We start from the raw sequence: 19,236 nt of genomic DNA, 5'->3' as shown, positions 1-19,236 counted from the left end.
TGAGATTATAATCACTGTCACAGAATCCTCAGAAGCCACGGAAGAAATTGAGCTAATATCAGTTTATTTACATATCCTCACTATTATCACATACCCACATCCAGCAAGTCAGAGTGGCTTAAAAAGGGGTAATGATCCCAGCTTTTTGGTGGAAATGGTACAATAAGATAAAAACATGATTTTATAGGAGAGGAACAATAATAGTGCTCATAATTTTCAGGTAATAGACTGGCTTGACTACATGCAGCCATGGAACACAACTATGAAAACAGGCAGTATTAGAGACATGGGGCAGATGAGATGATGGTAGAAGTCTCTTGCAATCAGAATGGAAAGTTCAGATCAAGTTAGGTATTGCAACACTTCACCTCTGTCACATGGGCTCTGTAGGAGAATCCATAGGTCTGCACTAGGGTTGCCTCACTCCATAAGGTAGGGGTTACATTCCCAAGAACAATATCCAAGCAAGAGAAAGGCTGAGCAGTGGCACAGAGGTAGCCAGCAGGGAACAGCAAGCAGAACAGAGTGACTAAAATCTTTTTTTTCCTCTAAGACTCATGTGTCTGTCTCTACCTGGGAGCTGCAGCCCAGAATTTTTCCTGAAGGTAGACATCTATTACTGTCCCTACCAAGAACCGGGTGAGACTGAGGGCTTTCTTTAAAAGCATGTTGAGTCACAAGCCAGTAATGACACCTGGTTCCCATGCATGTGTGTTCTTTCTCTGCTACACTTATTTACAATAATAATTCCAGTTTTCCATAAGTTCTACCAGCTATAAGATAGTACAAGCTAAGGCCTGTTCTGACACTCCAGCTAATACACAGTTGTATATGTTATATATCCACAGTATATAATGACTAAGTTCTGCCTACCTTTCTCTTAGTGTGGGCACAAATTTGGATCTCTCCCCTCTGCTCAGATGCTTACTTTTTAAGAAACATTGCCACATTTCCAGTTTGATTGAAATTGGACAACAGGTTTAAAAGTAATGGGAGTTGAGGGACAGGGGGAACAGACTGAGGGAAAAGAATAACAGTACATCCCCATAAGCCTTGTATTCTTAGGAAGGCAGGCAAAAAGGGGCCTGATGAGCAAAGGCCAGTGCTGCCTTACTCATTATATGAAAACCTAGTGGTGAAGCATCATCCCAAGAAGCAGGGAACAAATACAGCAATCTTCAGCCTGTATGATTTCAAATCTATATCTTTCATCATCAGGAAAATTTCACTAACTATCAAATTAGTTACTCACAGAGAGGGGCACTCTTGACATCTGTGTACATCAACTAACAACGAGGAAGCTGTAAGACAAATCTTTTGTTACACTGTGAACTTGGGCCAATGTTTTCACAGACACCCAAAGTTAAGCACCTGAATCCAATTTTAGGCAGCTACCTGAGTGGGCTGATCCTAAGCCCTCCCCAGTGCCCAAATGAAGGCTGCAGTGAAGCAGAACAGCTGTACATGAGGCCAGTTACTTAAATGACTAAATACAGATTTACATGAATACACCTGCAGTGCCAAGTTTTAAGTGACTTGAAATAACTTCCTAACAGCTGGTTATTCTACATCTATCTTCATTTATTTATGGCTGTTTATGTTTGTGGAGAAGTAATAACTGATCTAAAAGTGATACAAGCTTATTTTTTGTCTTCTTATTTGTTTATACTACAATAACAGTTAAAGATATTATTGTACTGGGCACTCTATAGAAAATAAATAAAGATGGTCTTTCTGCATCATACTCACAAGACGTTTTTCCAAATACTTAAGAAAAAAATGCTGTGACCATAAGGCAAAGTGAACAACAAACATAATTAGATTTTATCATCCTCTGTAATGTTGTAAGCTTAAGCAAAGCATAGAGAAAAAATATAACCCCCCCCAAAAACTCTGAAAAAGGATGAAGATACAACAAGGGGGATATAAAGAAGAGAAAATGTTAAGTATGTGTGTCAGATGCTTCAGAAAATGGATGTCAACAAAATTCATGCAAAATTGCCCAGTAACCTATATCTCATACTATATAAAAAGCAGTTCTTGGTACTAAAAGTGGATATAGGTTTGATTCAGGAAACCATTATGTAAGTGTATAAGTAATTGCAAAATCAGGACATTTATTTATACCAAAGCATTTCCTAAAGAAGCAAACAAGGCAAGCATGTACAAAGTACTCAGAAAGAAGAGCCTAACTGCTTTCAGCTGTATTCATGCCACTCCATGTAAGTTAACAGGTTACAGAAGCCTAAATGAGAGGCAGTTAACCCATCTTCCCACCATACTGAGTAATTAGCTTAATTTTAATATGAAAAGTATTAACTGTGTTGTTACTCCACAAATTTTTTGCAGTACCAAAAGTACAGGTAGATCACAACCATCCATTACGCCTGTAACTGGAAAAGGCACATACTGATCATGAAACACTAACAGACTTTGGTAAGGAATATCACAAGAAATAAAATTTATCAGCTTTGCAGTTGTATTTATTTATACATGAGTTATAATATCCAGTAGGAAAACAACATTTACTGTAATCATTTCCTTACATTACTGCTACATGACTTTCTAATATATGCAATACATGCAACTGCAATCATTTGAAGAAGATTTGGAAGATCATTACAGCTGCCAGCACTTAGTCTACACCTGTATGTGTGTTGAAACACCACCACATTTATATCAAGAAATCAGATCTAGAATGAAGGTGAAGGAAATTTTCCCACTGAATGAAAAAGATGGTTTATTTCCACAAGCCAAATAAATTTTTCAGGAAACATAAACTCCAAAAATTTTTGATGTAGAACAGTTTTTATCGCATCAGCTGCAGAGCTCCACTGGGGAAAATAGAAAGAAGAAACCCTTAGGCCACATTTTGTGTGACCTGATTCTTTCAAGGGTATGTTTCTGCAAATTTTTAGGAAGTGACAATGCAAATGAACTACAGTTCCCACTGTGATGTTTTCATGGAATCTCTGCATAACCTCAGAACAGCACACATTACACCGAGACTACAGCACATAGCTTTGTTGTATAGTTTAATTACTTTTGAATGTAAATGAGCAGAAAAACAATTATCACACATACATCCAGCAGAAGAAATGGCTATGCTTCTATAAATTTCTGGTATTCTAGAGCTGAGATTGTCAATTTAAAGTTTCAGTCTATACACTGCTGCCAGGTAATGATTAGTTTACTACATTTTGGTGAAATTGCACTCCAGTCAACGGAAATGAAGTAAAGATGAGGAAAAGAGAAACTAATGTTGTTAAAGTCTAATTAGAGCACCAGGGATAGCGCTGGATTCAGCTGTGATGAGGTCTTCTTACTATTAAGTTCAACACACTGAGTTCAGTGAGAGCAAGATCAAATTCTATGATTTGCTTTTCCTGGGTGAAGTGTTAACAGGAATGTGGATTAACTTTTTCCTTATGTTGTGAAATTGTTTTTATATTAATGTAAAGCAGGACACAATCATTCTTCCCTCTGAGAATACATTTCTAGCATCAGCCCACTTACATTCAGAATGATTAGTGCCATGCACTTTACTTTAAAGGAAATTACATATCTTTCACAATGAAAATTTCATTCTTTTTATTTCAGCATGATCAGCACCAAAAGTTCATTTTCATGGCTTCCAATGTCAGACAGCTCTTTCTTACTTATACTGTTTTAATTCATCCTGGCTTGATTTTGAACAAGCACTTGAAGCCCAGATGAGTGTGCTTTTATTTAACAGCTTAAATGGGGTAGAACGCATTTTAGCTATAGTTGATAAAAACTTGATAATTAAAGAGTAATGTTTTAAGAATGTTACTGGATTTCATCTCAAAAAAGAAATAAATACTGCACTTTCCTTGATAATAAACTCTGTATTTTTCCTCTAGAATATCTAGACATCATAATATTTAACTAGAACAAATACTAATTGGCATTCACAATAGCTTTTCCAGCCTATATTTTGTTATGCTTGTGATTTCATGATATGTAGAAAGTTTTAGAAACCTCCACCTGATAAACTCACACTTGGTAAAATAAGTATCGATAATAAAACCTGTCAGCCCATAAATACATATTGTGGAGAAATGTTACGCAGAAGGCTTTTCATCCCTCCATCTACAATTCTTTAATACAGAAGTATCTGAAACATAGGTAATTTACATAAGATAGATACTATTTTAAATGAAAAAGGACAGATCCATGTCATGCACATTTTTCACTTTACATGGTGCACAAAGTTTATTCATAGACCTTTGCAGTGGATGGAGAAATTGAGTGTTTAGTCAGCTGGAACGTTAACTATTTCAGATATAATGCATATGTTCCCTTAAATGGTTTAAAGGGACTACTGCAAACAAATAGTGGAATGTTGTGTTCACATCTCAAATGTTCCATAAATCAGATTAAAAATGTGATCTGGACATCAATTCCTTAGTGTTTCATATTATTCCATATTATTATTCCATAATAATAGACATCAATAGAATTTTATAGTTGGTTTTCTAAGAGAACTATAGTCCCTCCATTCCATAATTATTCTGTAAATACACGAAAAAATCTAAGAAACAAATAAAATATCCAAGTTTTTTTTCCTGTTAATTCTGCTATTAAAACTAAGACTTCCTCAAAAATTCTTTTCATAAGCATCCTTAAGATTAATAGCTATATTCATAGGAATATTTCTGCTGAGGAAAAACTGTGAGAATCCATAAGCTCTGATGCCAATATTAAGTGATATTCCATCATGCTGTTTCTTTATCTCTAGTGTATGAAATGCGCTCAGGTTTCACCTTTCCCAGTGTCTCACAGCAATCAGCTCCTAAGCAAAGACCTGTTATATAAATTCAGATTTCATCAAGACAGAGATGACATAAGCGGGAGGGAGAAAATATTTTGTTAAACGTTGCTAAAGTTAACATCCTCTAACCTATCACCTTACGCTGAGGGATTCTCATGCTAAGCAGACCACCAAAACAGTCCATTTGGATTACCTGGCACTGTAGAATGATGAACAGCTTAAAGTTTTGAAAAAACTTGTTTTCCACCTGAGACTCAATGTAGTATATACACCTGAGCTGTATCCTGTCCTGCTGGATTATGATTTGGCCCTGGTTTGTTCATTGAAAACTGCCAGAATGAATTACTGAAATTCATTTTACTTAGGGACAACAAGTTTGCTTATTGGCATCCTTTCAATCTGCCAGGCCGAAGACATGGTCTCTACCTTAAGTGTCAAAGTCCTTTAGAAAATATTATTCCTATGTACTTCAGAGATATTTTTCTGTGAGGAGACTGTCTTCCTCAGTTGCTCTCTTTCTTATTAATTGTGAAGCTATCAATCTGAAAAATGAAGTTCATGAGAGCAGAAGATAGCCCAATTCAATAAATAGAACAAAAGATTTCAGATCCTCTGTCAGAGGATATTAAATTGACCACAACTCTCTCGGCTTTCAGAACAAAGCAGAAAATTCACTGCAAATTAGTATCCTTAGAGCCACTATACAAAGCAGCTAAGAACAAGAAAATAGGACATGGAACAAGGTGGAAAAGGTGAGGTTAAGAGTAAATTAGATTGGTGAGCTATTGTGATTCTGTCTACTTAGATACTCAAGTCCTATGATAGGTACCATTAAAAAAAATGTTATTTGTATGAGAAAGTGAGAAATACTTTATCCTGGAAATTTTGGTTTAATAGAAAATAAGATTTTTTCTTATTTACATTTAAATAATCACATTAAGTAATAAATGTTTTGTGGCTGTTATCGTAATCACAATTTACTGCTTAGTTGCAGAGGTTTCTAAAAAAGAAAATGGTTTAAGTTAAGAAAATGTGCTATTTAAAATGCAGTTTATAGTACTTGGTATTTGAAATAAGATGGATTATAACTGTGTAATTGACTGACATTCAATTAAAAAGCTTGAAATTAAGTAAAGTTGGCTGTGTATTGAACTGTTTCATTTTAGTGCGCTTCTGTTGGCAAATCAACAGATCACTCTTGAACTGTGTCATCAAGGGTGTAGAACTGTAAGTTGAAGAGCAGAGTCTGTAATCAACATGCTTATCTGTCCCTCAGTGCTGTTATCTTGAGTGATGCACATTTTGTTTCCATCTTTTGAACCAAACAAAATCTTAGAAAAAGTCAGAACAAATATTTAGATTGTTTTTCACAAAGTTAAACTACAACTAGCATAAAATAACTTTTTCGAAGTAATAAGCATTTATATGAGTTGAAGATCTGGCCAATTCTATTTGTAATTGTTATTACAAAAAAAAAAAAAAAAAAAAAAGGAATAGTTTTTACCAATCATTAATTCATTTATTCTTTTCTGAAACAACAAAAAATCATCTAGCAAAACATATTGGTTAGGAATTATAATACAGACCATGAGGAATAACTTAAAAAGTGTCATTAAAAGTCTAGTATTCACTCAGGGTTTATTGACTTGGCAGGAAAGTTTTATTTGAATCTTAGAATTACTAGCACATAGTATTCAGTTTGGTTTCGGAAGGAAGAAAAAGAGTAATACAGTGAGGGGAAAATGAACTTTTTAGACCTCTAGATCGTGAGCTGAAAGAGTGGTGCAGGAAAGAGCCCACCATTTGACATTTTGAGCCTCCAGTGCTGGAGAGCATTCCCTGGGGCTGTTTCATTTATTAATACAGTCATAACCATTAGATTTGATTCCCTGCAGCCAATGTGAACAAGGAAATGGCAAGACTGTGGTCTTTAGGGATCAACTTCACTTCAGGAATATATGCGCGTCTCCTATTTTAATTAATGAAGGTGCAAATGGGTCTACAAACAGAATCTAAGATAAGGCAGCTTCGGTTTTGAACAATAATAAAAACAGTATACTGTAGGTAATACGTAGTAAATTGACTTCAGTGGAGTTTACAAATTTGGATCCAAATGTAAAATGTAGCTATTTGAATGTAAAATCACTATTTGTACTCCAGCTATATATTGTAATTAATGATCCTTTTGCCTAATTTCTTAATTTTAACAGCATTTGTAAGTTATGCTATATCTTATTGATTAAAATACACCAACAATAATTGCTTTATTTTTCAGAGAAATTAGTATTTTCTTAATGAGGAAGCAACAAGCATTCAAAATTATTCTACTGTGCACCAAACATTATCTCCTGCAGCATGTCTTTTAAATGTTCCTGCAGAATTGTATGTAATTTTTTTAGTACAGTACCCATCACTGCTTTATTTTGAACAATTAAACTGGTTAAACACATGGGCTCTCTCTGAATGAGGAAATGAAAAGTACGCTGTCAGCATGTGTGTTAGATTTAATTGAATTTAGCATGTATGCTACAAATGAAATCTCATTTCTTTTTCTAAATTGGCAGATCATAGGTTACATCAAGTGTAGCCTAACTGTCACACAGTGTTTGGATTATGTACCATTACATCTCAATATCTCCTACTTCTGATTTCATAATTATAGCATATCCACTAATGTTCTAGAAAACTTTTTCCTGATGGATGCTGTCTTTTCTAACATAACCTTTCAAAAGTTCTCTATTTCTGGATCCCAAGATTGATTTGAACATGGATCTGAACAAATAAAATATACATCTTTGGCTGGCCCCAAACAACTGATGAAATACAAACATTAGAAAAGATGAAAACCAAACCATAATCCAAAGTATAAAGGGCCTTGAACATCAGTGGAAGTTGGCTGCCTGCAACACTTCTTGAACAGGCTCCACTAAAGCCCTGAATCCATTGGGGACGCCTTCTAAAAAATACAGTGACTAGCATTAAATTCAAGTGCGTCACTCATAAATAGGACTCCATAATAATTTTTCCTTTCTCCTCTCTTCCAGCTGAATAATTGATAGTTACTGTAATTTGACACCTATGTGTATGGTCATTTACTTTAGGGTTTGCTAGTTGGATGCTAATGTTGGAATTTTTTTTGCATTTACATATCAACTAGCCTGTACATAAGTTATTCTGTGAGCTACCCTACATTGGGAATATAGTTTGAAATATGGTTTCAAATGACAAACTTCTAATTAACATTTAATATAAAAAAGTGGGCATGGCTACAGGACATGATGTTAGTCACTTAGAATTTTTTCTAGCTTTACTATTTAGGAGCTTATCAGTTGAGCTATAACTCTTGATCACTACACATACTAACTCCTACAATCCTTAGCAATATTAATACCAGGAATTCTCCATACATATAATGCAGGTCTGTTGGCAACAGCATAAAAATAAACAAGTGCAGGAAAAAAACGTCAAATGATAGGCCAAGTAAGACCCAGGATCTTCTCTAAAATCAGTTGGCCTAAGAAAAGAAAAAATCTCTAAGTATTTTTCTCTTTCCACACAAGCTCTGGAGGTTAATAAAACACATAAAATTGAGTCAGTAGCAAGATTGCTCAACTAACCCTGAAGATTTCCAAAAGACACAAGATGAAGATCATCCAAGTTTATTCTGCAACCACAGTCACCCACATGATGAAATATATGGGCTATACAAAAAGTTAAATCAGCTTTTGGATAAAGGAAGACCATGTTTCAATAATATTATAGGAGACTTCTACACTTAAATTAGTATGAAGACAAAATTAAGAGAAGAAATATAGGTAGCATGGTGAGGTGACACACTAACTAGCTTTTCACCCCAGCAGATGCAAGTTGAAAGTCTAAATCAAAATATAAATGAAACATATTTTCTAGTGTCATTCTTGCCCATTTGTTCACTACACAAAATCACCACAAAATTTGCCCTGATTAATTGCGACTGGCAGCTGTATTCAAACAGTCTGGAACTGTACTAGTAGCTGTGTTGGATGACAAAGCTGCAAAATCTATGTAGAAAGGCAAGGTTACCTGATATTTCTATACAGCATCTTTTTTCCTTGGTAAACAGTGTTTTACTTTTCAAAGTACTGAAATCACACATCAACAGAAAGAATATAAACAACAAGGACAGCAACAAGTATACAAGCTTTCTCTTTCCCACCAACAGTAAAACGAATGAGTAGACAGGATTGGAAGGCAATGCTATTTCACATCTCCCGGAGCTCTTCAGGTAGAGAGATTACGTACATTTAAGAAAAAAATTTAAATGAAAGCACAGAATTTTATTTAAACACAAGTGATATAACTTTTGGCTGTTTAAAACTTTATGATCATTATGATGACAGTAGAGAAATCTTTTCTTTTGCCACTTGCACTGGCCTTCTGCTGTTACTAACTTCCCTTCGACTTTATTTCTTGCAGGAAAAAAAGCCCAGGTTTTTTCTACGCAAATAGACTCAAGGATGTCAGCAGAGAGGAATTACCATTTTGATGGCTGATAATGACAGGTAACACTTCCATTATTTTCTAACAACACTGATTCAGTTTCCTGACTGAGTCCTGTGCATAGGAAGAACTTGAATTGTACAATGCACATATCTATTTGCAGCATAGGAGATATTTTTCACTGTTTGGCCCTCCTTCCCACAAAAAAGCTGAACAATTTTAGAACTAGCTATGTAAGGTAAGCCATTAATTACTTGAGGCAACTCTTTGGTCATAGCACTCTGAAAAATCATTTTGGATTGCAGCAACTTAAGACTGAAGTTAAACCATAGCCACATGCCTCATGCCATACAAATGCAGCAAAGATCTCTGCATTAATACAAACAAACTCTGGGCTTGAGTGTTAGGGACCCTAGAAACATCGTCCTTTCTTGCTGCCAACTCCCCAGGCGAAACACTGGCACGGCAAACATTTAGCGATACTTTCTTTGCTGTATCCCTCCATCGTTTACAACAATCTGCGGCTTAGAGACTTCCTGAGCTTCGTGACAGCCATTGACAATTTTTTCTTCCAAATTGCTTCTTGAAAACAGGTAACAATATTGTGTAGCTGGGAAAATATTTGAGATTTTGACAGGTCATTTGAGGGCAAATTGTCCCAGGAACACTTAAGAAAGTGGGATGCGTCTCTTGCTTTTCACTCTATTCTAGGCAGGATAGAGGGAATTTAATCTGAAGAAAGGGGAGCTAGAATTCCTTGTTTTTCCAGTGAGGTATATTTTAAAGCAGCTTATCATTCCACACACTGGTGTCTTCCAGCCTGCCACTTCGTTCAGAAATAAGGGAGCGAATTATACAGGCTTTAGCTAGGCCAGAACTACAAGCCTAGCAGAAGAAAAGCTCCCCTGTTGACTTTTCTATCCTTTTCCAATCTGCTAATTTATCTGAAACTTTATTTGAACTCCTTCCTACTTTGCAAAATTTCAGGCCCATTTCTCATTCTAAAAAGACTGTCTTGCTCTAAATATTGAGTAAATATCCAAACTAAACCAAACTTTTGAACTTCTTAAAGTTCACAGGCTACCAGTGCAAGTGCTGGCCATTCCTGTCGACACACTTTTGCAGTCTTCAATCAACTAAATGCAGCTAAGCAGCAAGTTTGATAGAAAATGCTTTCACTGGACAACAGTTAAACCAATTAAATTCAGAACAATTCTAATAGATGTACTATCATTATTTTCCCACAGGAAGACAATTAGAATGATGATAAGAGAGTGCTTCTCATGCTAAATAAAGGATAACATAGTTATACCCATTTAAATCTTTGAATTTAAGTTAAGGTTCAGGAGTCAAATCACAAAGCAATCAAAATACCCAGATTTTACACTGGAGGGTCCCCCATTTCAGTAAACCACTTAAAGTCTTTAAATTCTTCCCACTTTACGAAACATGCTTCATTATGTGCTTAACTATAAGCCAATGCTTGTGTTTGGTTTACTTCCAAGGACTACAAGCATGTGGCTAAATTATTTCCTAGAAGAAATACTTTCCCAAGTCACTGCTGGAACATCCACTATCCAAACTTCAGAAACACATTGCCAGATTGGAAATCAAATGCACATGATTTTAATATTCTTGTTCATTCAGGACCATGTTAATTTGTGCAAACTTTTTTTCTGTCCTACACAAATAAATATATTCATTTGTGGTGATATGAAATGATGAATGATATGAAATGGAATAAAATGGCATTAATACCTAACAGAGTAAACAAAGATGCTGCACTTTTTTAGGCTTATTCCATAACCATGCCAACCATCCTCTCAATAGGCAACAAGATTTGGCATGGTACAGCTCGGTTATCACACATGTGTAACGTGTCACCTTCTTTTCACGCCACAGTGTTGCATACCTTACCTTTCTCGACTGCAATCTGACTTCTAGTGCAGAGCAAACATGGCTTGATGGATAGTTCAACAGTAAAGCTACATGATCCTCGCCTGTGAATGCATCTTCTGGGAGAAGTGTTTAGGGTAATGGATTATGCAAGAAGCTTTTGGTAGAACTGTATGACCCTGGCTTCCTAGAAGAAACATAAGCTTTAAAGGCTATTTATCCCATTTTTATTTTTCCTTTCCTGTGAGGTGTCAGAAATGGTTGTATATTACTTAGAAGATGCCCTTTAACATAAGAAAGAACATGGAAACTATTGTAACTCCAAATTCTGGATTCATCCCTGACTTGAAGAGGGGAAATGCAAATCTGAGCACTCCTTCACACTCTGGGGTGTAAACAGAAACAGAGGAGATTTAAAGTCAGATCCTGCCTACTGCTCAAGTTCAGAGATCCACTGGAAAGTAGAGAGAGATTGGTGCATTATCGGAATTTCACTCTAAATTATTTCTCAAAACGAAAAGCAATAGAAATCTTAAGGATGATTATAAAATCAATGTTAAATAAGAAAACAGACACTTTGGTGCATCTGTCTGGCATTAGAAAGTATTTTTCTTCTTGGAAGATATTCTTTTAAGTAGATTAACTTTTTGACTAGTAAGGAGAGACCAAACTCTGACTTCACAGCACCAGATAAGTGATTCTACTGAGTTAGATGGAACATCACACATCAATAAATATTTGTGTAATTAGACACATTAACTCTGCACAAGTCAATGCTCTAACCTAAGGCACACAAGATGAAACCACAGAACTTCATTTAAACACAAGTGAACATAAATTTGAAAAGCAACAAATTTTTAGTGATCAGGTTTACCCACACAGTGATGCGCGAATTGATTTTCATAGACACTTACACTTTAATACTCTTCTGATAAGTGAAATTACATTATGATTTAAAATCTGGGACAAACTGTCCACAAAAAAAATCCCATTAAAACAAAAAGGAACAGTGAACAGGAATGGAAAGGAAGAAGTTGTCCCTCAGTTTTGAGCTCACAACTTTGATTTTTTCATATAGACTTCTGTAAATCACTAAATAAATCACTCATAAATCACTAGCCACTTTTGGAATTCCAGGCATAGCTATTCTATTTAAAGTTAGATTTTATCTGCATTTCAAATACTCATACCATCTTCAGCACATCATTATATGAAATGATTCATTATTTTCCTCATACTGAGTCAAAGAAACAGGTTGTTTTGTATTTATAGAAAATACTCTGTAAAGAAACAAAATGTTAGGAAAAAGTGAATGTACTAAATAAGCGCAGTGCTTACAGTTATGGGATACGAGTTATAGCTTGAAGTCCTCTATAACAATTATTGCTGGGGGTACTTGCTTTACAATTAAAGTTTAGAAAGTCTTAGCTATCCTATTATGTTCCCATTTATGGCTTCTTTAAAAAGCTTAGACTTTTTAAAAGTTAGAAAGCTACTGAAGTGTGATTTTTGTTTTTAACTTCCTACCATATGGGGAATGACATTTTTGCTAGGAACATATAGCACTTTTGGATCCTTACCTGATACAATGGAATGATGCCAATTTAGCATCAATGGAACTACACCAGTTTACGTCAGAAGACGATTTGGCCCTCAGTAAGAGTCAAATATTCAGAAGTTATGAAAACTATTTTGACTGAAATTTTACTTACGGTTGAAAAATCTGGTGTTAAAACATAAGTAGATAGATTTAAAAATAAACAGTACCCTTTTTGGAAGTCTTTTCTTCAATTTTAAAATAAAACCTTAATGGGAATCTCAAAAGTACTGCTTGTTCAAGTAACAATTTTTAGTACTATCATAAACCTGGAGGCTTCCTGTTACTAAATTCTTAAGGATGTATTTTTTTCAATCAAAAGTGTAACACCAGAAAAAGTTAGAACAGTTTTGATGACTATGAAAAATAGCTCTCTTTAGAATATATTCGTTAGGCAGAAGATATTATTTGGGTTAGACCTAGTGCTGAGTGCATGTTTAAGCTCTGATCTGCAAAAATTCATGTATATACAAAACTTTATCCACATAATTAGTCCAGCTGAACAGCTCTACATACATACATAGTGTTTGCAGACTCAAGGAGTTACTTATGAACACGGATATACACTCCTAAGCAGTTGTAAAGCAATGCAGATGTTAAAAGATCCCTATTAAATTTCAATGTACGGTGAGTAGAGCCTGGCATGAACTAGAGTAGACATGCTGTAAAGTGATTCCAGCTTTGTAAAGCTGACTGAAAGTTGTCCTTCTTTTCAGAAAGCAAAAAGATATTATCTCGGCCTCATGAATAGGCTATAACAAGAAAAATACAAAAGCTAAATCTGACGTGACATACTGCTATAAGCTACAAATTCCTGAACCATAGCACACCACATCACTGACATTTTTTTCTTTAGAAAGCATAATAGAAGAGGAAAAGGACTTTAGCCTTACCTTCCTGAGGTGGTAGGCTTACCTTCCCACTTACGGTGGTAGCCTTACCAAGGTACATTTAGCATTTTGCTTTGTTTTGTCTTATTCTCATTTCTGTATTGTCGGAAATGCCAGTGGATTTCCTTCTCCTGTCTGTTAAATTCCCTTAAAAATATTTGTTTGTAAAATATTAGCATGTAAGCTGATCCTGAAACTTTCATGGAAAATGTATTTTAGAAAGTTTTTTTTCCAGAGTTCTGGTTTTCGATTTAAACAGTAATTTACTTAATTTTAAGCATGTGTTGAAGTGGTTTGTTCAATCATAGTTAAAGAACTCATTTGCATGACAGACTTACAAATCAAAAACGATTAAAAACAGACTCAGCAAGCTAGTCTGATCCTGATGGTAGGAACTTTGAGTCTGAATTGTTTACAGGTCACAGATAATATGGATCATGATATTTATTTTGAGACTGATCTGCACACTCACCTTTTGAAGAGTGTTTAAAACTCATTCAGATCTGAATTTCATCATGAAATCTCCCAAAAATGGATTAGGGTTTCTGTGCAGAGAGAGTGGAAATGTGTATTCTGAGTTTCTTTCTGATTTTGGTAATAGTTTGTACCCTTGCTACTTAATTTCTGACCAGGTTGTACAATGCTTAATTTTTGCATTATCAAGAGAGATAATATCATAGCACAAAAGCCTACCATATAGTAACATAAGTAAAATCATTATAAGTAAAGACAATTTAAGTAAAGTAAGTAAAAACATATGAGTTATATTAGTGATCCAAGCACCCTCATGTGAGAAGTACAGTAAAATTTTAAGAAATTTGAATACAAAAGTGGAAAAAAAAATCTCTCCTAGAATTTAGATTATTCAGCTCAAAACCACAGCTAGAACAAAGAGATATAATTCCCAAAATTTTAGTATCTACTGGCTGACACTGCCCCTTCTATCTTCCAGCTGTTGATAATTTCTTGCCTCATGAAAAACATTTCCAGGTTATCCTTTGGGGAAGGGGGTGGGAATTAATGCCAACATATACAAGTTGTTTCTAACATATGCAATCTGCACTGCTCTAAGGTTTCTGAATCATTTTCTGAAATCCTAGAATCTCTCATTAAAATTACCAAAACTGAGTTTTGAATGAATTTGAGAACTGCACAGAATTAGATTCATTTTTTAGCATTCATACACTCACCAGAATTTCATTTGCATATTGTTGAAGTCAGTGGAAGGAAATCATAAAGGCTAACATTAGCCTAAGGTTAGTCTCTTAGGGCCCTCAACCTGTTTCATAGTATATGGAGAGACTAGCTTCCTCCTGAGGTGAGTCAGAATACCTAAAATTAGGTTCTTGTTTGGAACTGCCCTCTAGAGAAGCTCTTTTTTGCACAAGTGAGTAGAGAGAAATTGTATGGAAATTAGCTTCCTTAGCCTAATTGTTAACCTTTTGACACTCTTTGATTCTACCTCCTTTCTCAGTTCATTTCCCTGTTAAAATCATCTCCTATTCTGGGTGCATTTTAATTTCATATTAGGCAGGATTTCCATTGTCTTGATATATGCAGTGTGCTAGAAAATCTAAAGCTCTTTTATACTTTTCTTTTTATATTTTGAGGCCTTAGAGTAGGCTGCACATGTGCTGTTTTCCTTCCATGGGTCCCAGAAGCATTTTTTTCCCGTTTTCTTTCCTATCTCACCTCTCTAATTACCTTTCACCAATGAGTTTTTTCTTTGTGCTTTTAGGTACTTTCTAACTAAGAAAAAGAGTCCTTTCCAAACCAGTGCCTTGGAAACTGGACAGCGACTCACACTACGCTAAAGATGTGGATTGGCAAGCAACCATGCCAATCTAAAACTCACAACTGTTGAAAAGGGTGATCTTGGGTCCTTTGCACATATCTCCTTATTCCTCCTTGCTCTTTCCCTCAGCTGAGCATTTCCAACACTTCGTTTTGGCTGAATACTCATCTCACACCTTTGCAGGCTGATACAGCTCACTAACCCAGCAGAAATACCATCCACTCTTTTGTGTTGCTAGATTAATTTTCTACCAAAACAGTAAGTTGAATCAGCTCTCTTAGTGGGGTGCTAAGTGAAGCAGAAGTACCCCATGACCAGGAGGGAAGGTGAGAAGGTGTCTGCCTTTTTCAGCAATGGCAAAATGCTGTAGTCACCCTGTGACTGTGTCAGATGATCTATTCTGGTTGCTGGAACGGACTTTGTGACTTTGGTTAAGAAGATACCACATGAGCTCAACCTTAAAGACTCCTCATCAAATACAACTACTTGTTTTTGTGAGAGATAGCACCTACAGGCATCAACACAATGATTTTTTCTTTTTTAATAAACAAAATACTATCTTACAGCATATATTGAGTCACTGGCTGCACCAGCTTCAACCTGTCCCTTCCCTCCTCCCCTACATACCTCCCAAGAAGTCATTTATTTAGATCCAGGCACCAGGACTGATCTCAGCCTATGAGAATTAACAGCATAGGCCCTGATGCAGAGCAATTCTATTTCCTTTCATATGAAAAGATTATCTGATCTTAAAAATCTATCAGTAACAAAAAACTGAGAAGTATGTATCTGCTGTGTGGATAGAATAATCATAGTTGCTGCTGTGTTATATTTTCCTGAGGGCATTTATTGGGTCACATGTATAGGAGCCTCTATAGTCTCTCTTGCACCTCCCAATAATCTTGCCTTGATAAAAATCAATAGGTGTTCTGGTAATGAAATGGACACATGTGAGCAAAGCACTACATTCCTGAAAACGTGCTTTTCAGCCTTCCTTACTTCTAGACACTATAGGACCAATAGTATTTTGCTTCTGAATTGGAAGGATGGAAATAAAACAATAACAAAAAATAGGTACTTCTAAACACTGTGGGTAAAAATTACAGTAAAACAATAATTTATGGAAGCATAATTAGGTTTTCCTCTTAATCTTTCTTGCCAAACACATTCTATTCTGGGTACTTCTTTGGTAGTCTTTTGTTTTCCCTGAGTTCCCCCCCCCGCCCGAGTTTCTATTCAGGAAATTTGTGGTTTGCTTAAGACAGGATTAACACACAAATCACACCTACAGTAAAAGAAAAGGTGTATTCTACTCTTATCTCTATCTCTATTCTAAAAATTCACTTACCGTTTATGATGTACTGATGCTGTATTGGAAATATTTTAAGACAATTTTAATACATGAGCATTTTTTCCCCTCAAGTGTGTAGACAGAAAAAAAAATTGTCATATTTTGCAAGTTGATGAAATATAAAATAGATTGAAGTCAGTCACATGGTACAGAAGAACTTGTTAAATGTAAAGCCCTTAAGCAATGAGACTGTCAATTAATTAATAACTGATGAACTGTTACAGTATTCTTCCTTACTAAGCCAACGATAAGCTCCCCCAGCCCCTTTTTAATAATTGATTATGAATTGGTTTAAAAGTCACTGCATTTAAGATATGTTTGGTAATGTCAATAAGTGGATATTCTCCTGCCTTGTTCTACTGCTCTCTAATTCACTGCAATTGTGTTTTGCTTCATTAGCTTCCATTTTATTATACAAGAAGGTGAAATTTATCATGAGCACACATTAAATGGTGTGACTTCAGCTTCCTGCAATGGGCAATGTAATGATTAAAAAATATGTCTGTAACCTTATGGCCAGTTGGAAGGATGTCACTAATGTTTCAGAGATAATGGTCTTGGATGATAGGTTATTATGATGGAGGGAGCCAGTCATTTATATTCCCTGTGGGAGAAACTTGGTATGGGGAAGGAAAGAAAGTGTCATATGATTAGCATTTGCAAGTCTAATACGTCTCATACTAGCCAATTGGCATCACTTCCCTTCTGAGAGGGAAAAAAAAGGAATCAGTGTTGATTTGACCAAAATGTATCTTATTAATTCAAGGAAGAAGAAGCCTAGATCCTGTGTTCTTCATGTGAATTCAGAGGGATGGAATTTGCCTCAGTGGAGGGTGTAGATATAAAACTAAAAAGAAGTTATTCTAAGACTACTTTAGCTTGCAATTTAATTTGCCTTAGACAGAATATCTAAGAAAGTAATAAATAAAATACAGTCCTTTGGTTTTATTAATATGTTTAGCTTTACAGCCAGCCTTTGATGCTGGGATACCATTCAAACTTGAATCATATTTCCAAGTTAGCAAAGGATAGCTATTAATAATAGCTGTATGTTGTGTTGTCACAGGGATAATAATGATAATAAACATATTAGTGTAAAATTGAGATTTCCATGCCAGAAATCTACATGAGGGTCTCTTTGAACAGTGTCTCATGGACTTCACATTGAAATTCTACACAAGAAAGAACAGAAAATTGTTTGAGCCACCATTTACTCAAAACATCTGAAGGAATAAGTCTGTACAATATATACACTGAATAAACAGCAGCTTCAGCACACAAGTTAATATTAGCTTAGAAGTTCAGATTTCGCTGCAGTGCAGTTGAGAAGAGAATGAATCTTCTTTAAAATACAGCTTAAGGTTCACATTCATAAGTTAAATTTGTGAATGATGAACCCAAATAAAAAATAGACAATATTTGACAGAAGAGAAGTGATATAAAACAGAAATGGTTTTAGGGGGGGAAATTAATAGAGGTATATTATTGTAGGAAAGTATGCTTTTAGTTACAGGTGAATTGATTAGGGATGCTTAATCAAAAAGACAAACAAACGAACATCACCTCCCCCCATAATTTCCTAGAATCATTCTGCAGTCGTCTTCCATAGAAGTTGTGCATATACTTAACAACAGATCATGTACCATATCTTTTTTAAGAACACTACAAAGACTAATTAATATTAGACATCGAATTGATTTTGGAATGGATTAAGATTTCGCCAGAAACTGAGCTTTTTGCAGGTTAATGGAGCAGGGAAAGCAATGATCATAGTAGTAAGTCCTTATTCTCATAACCTACTATATAGTTTGGACAGTAAAGAATGTGCACTGCTCCTAAACACGTAAAAACATAAAATTATTACATTACTACCATATATTAAAACAACAACAAGAAAGTAAATAATTAGAGTGAAAAACCTGTGACAGATACACACAGCCAGTAAAGGTGAGAGTAGATATACTGGATAAAATAAAATAAAATTTTAAAGAGGAGAAAACAAAACTGATATCCTTGCCCCCAAACTTACCAACATGAAGTGTTTTTTGCTTATTGATTAAAGGAATTGCAACATACCAACCTCATTATAAACTTCCACCTTGACAACAATCATTTCTCTTCTATATCCCTTGACAGAAATTGTCCCTTCTTCAACCCAACTGAAAACACAGCTAACATCATCTTCCTAGCCTGGGGCGCTGATGTAAATGATCAAATACTCTCTGAACTCTTTGCTGGATTCCCTTTCTCCATCATATCAAATTCAGAGTTCTGCTTCCATGCCTAACACTCCCATGTTAAGTTATACAAATCATCAAAGTTCTTTAATAGAAAGGGCGAACCCAGAGACGACAGAGAAGGAGTGCTCAAAACTTTCTGCAGTATGAGCTGGAGAAAATGTCTTAAAGACACCACTACCAGTTTTGGCTGTTC

The 19,236-nt window shown here is 35.4% G+C and overlaps 1 protein-coding gene across 4 annotated transcripts in view; it reads right to left on the bottom strand.

The window, feature by feature from the left end:
• The window catches only part of PACRG (parkin coregulated), a 268,812-nt gene that overhangs the window by 16,530 nt on the left and 233,046 nt on the right, over window positions 1-19,236 (bottom strand). The window contains exon 6 of one of the 4 annotated variants that reach the window (XM_026109872.2): window positions 14,130-14,202. The exons of the other annotated variants lie outside the window; for them this stretch is intronic. Within the exon in view, the coding sequence (XP_025965657.1) occupies window positions 14,171-14,202 (32 nt within the window). The 3' untranslated portion in view covers window positions 14,130-14,170. The remainder of the gene's footprint in view (window positions 1-14,129; window positions 14,203-19,236) is intronic. 4 annotated transcript variants of the gene reach the window in all.

Source organism: Dromaius novaehollandiae, chromosome 3, assembly GCF_036370855.1.
Source record: "Dromaius novaehollandiae isolate bDroNov1 chromosome 3, bDroNov1.hap1, whole genome shotgun sequence".
NCBI classification, from domain to species: domain Eukaryota; kingdom Metazoa; phylum Chordata; class Aves; order Casuariiformes; family Dromaiidae; genus Dromaius; species Dromaius novaehollandiae.
Note: the sequence above shows the minus strand (reverse complement) of the source record. Positions and strands in the feature narration are given on the sequence as shown.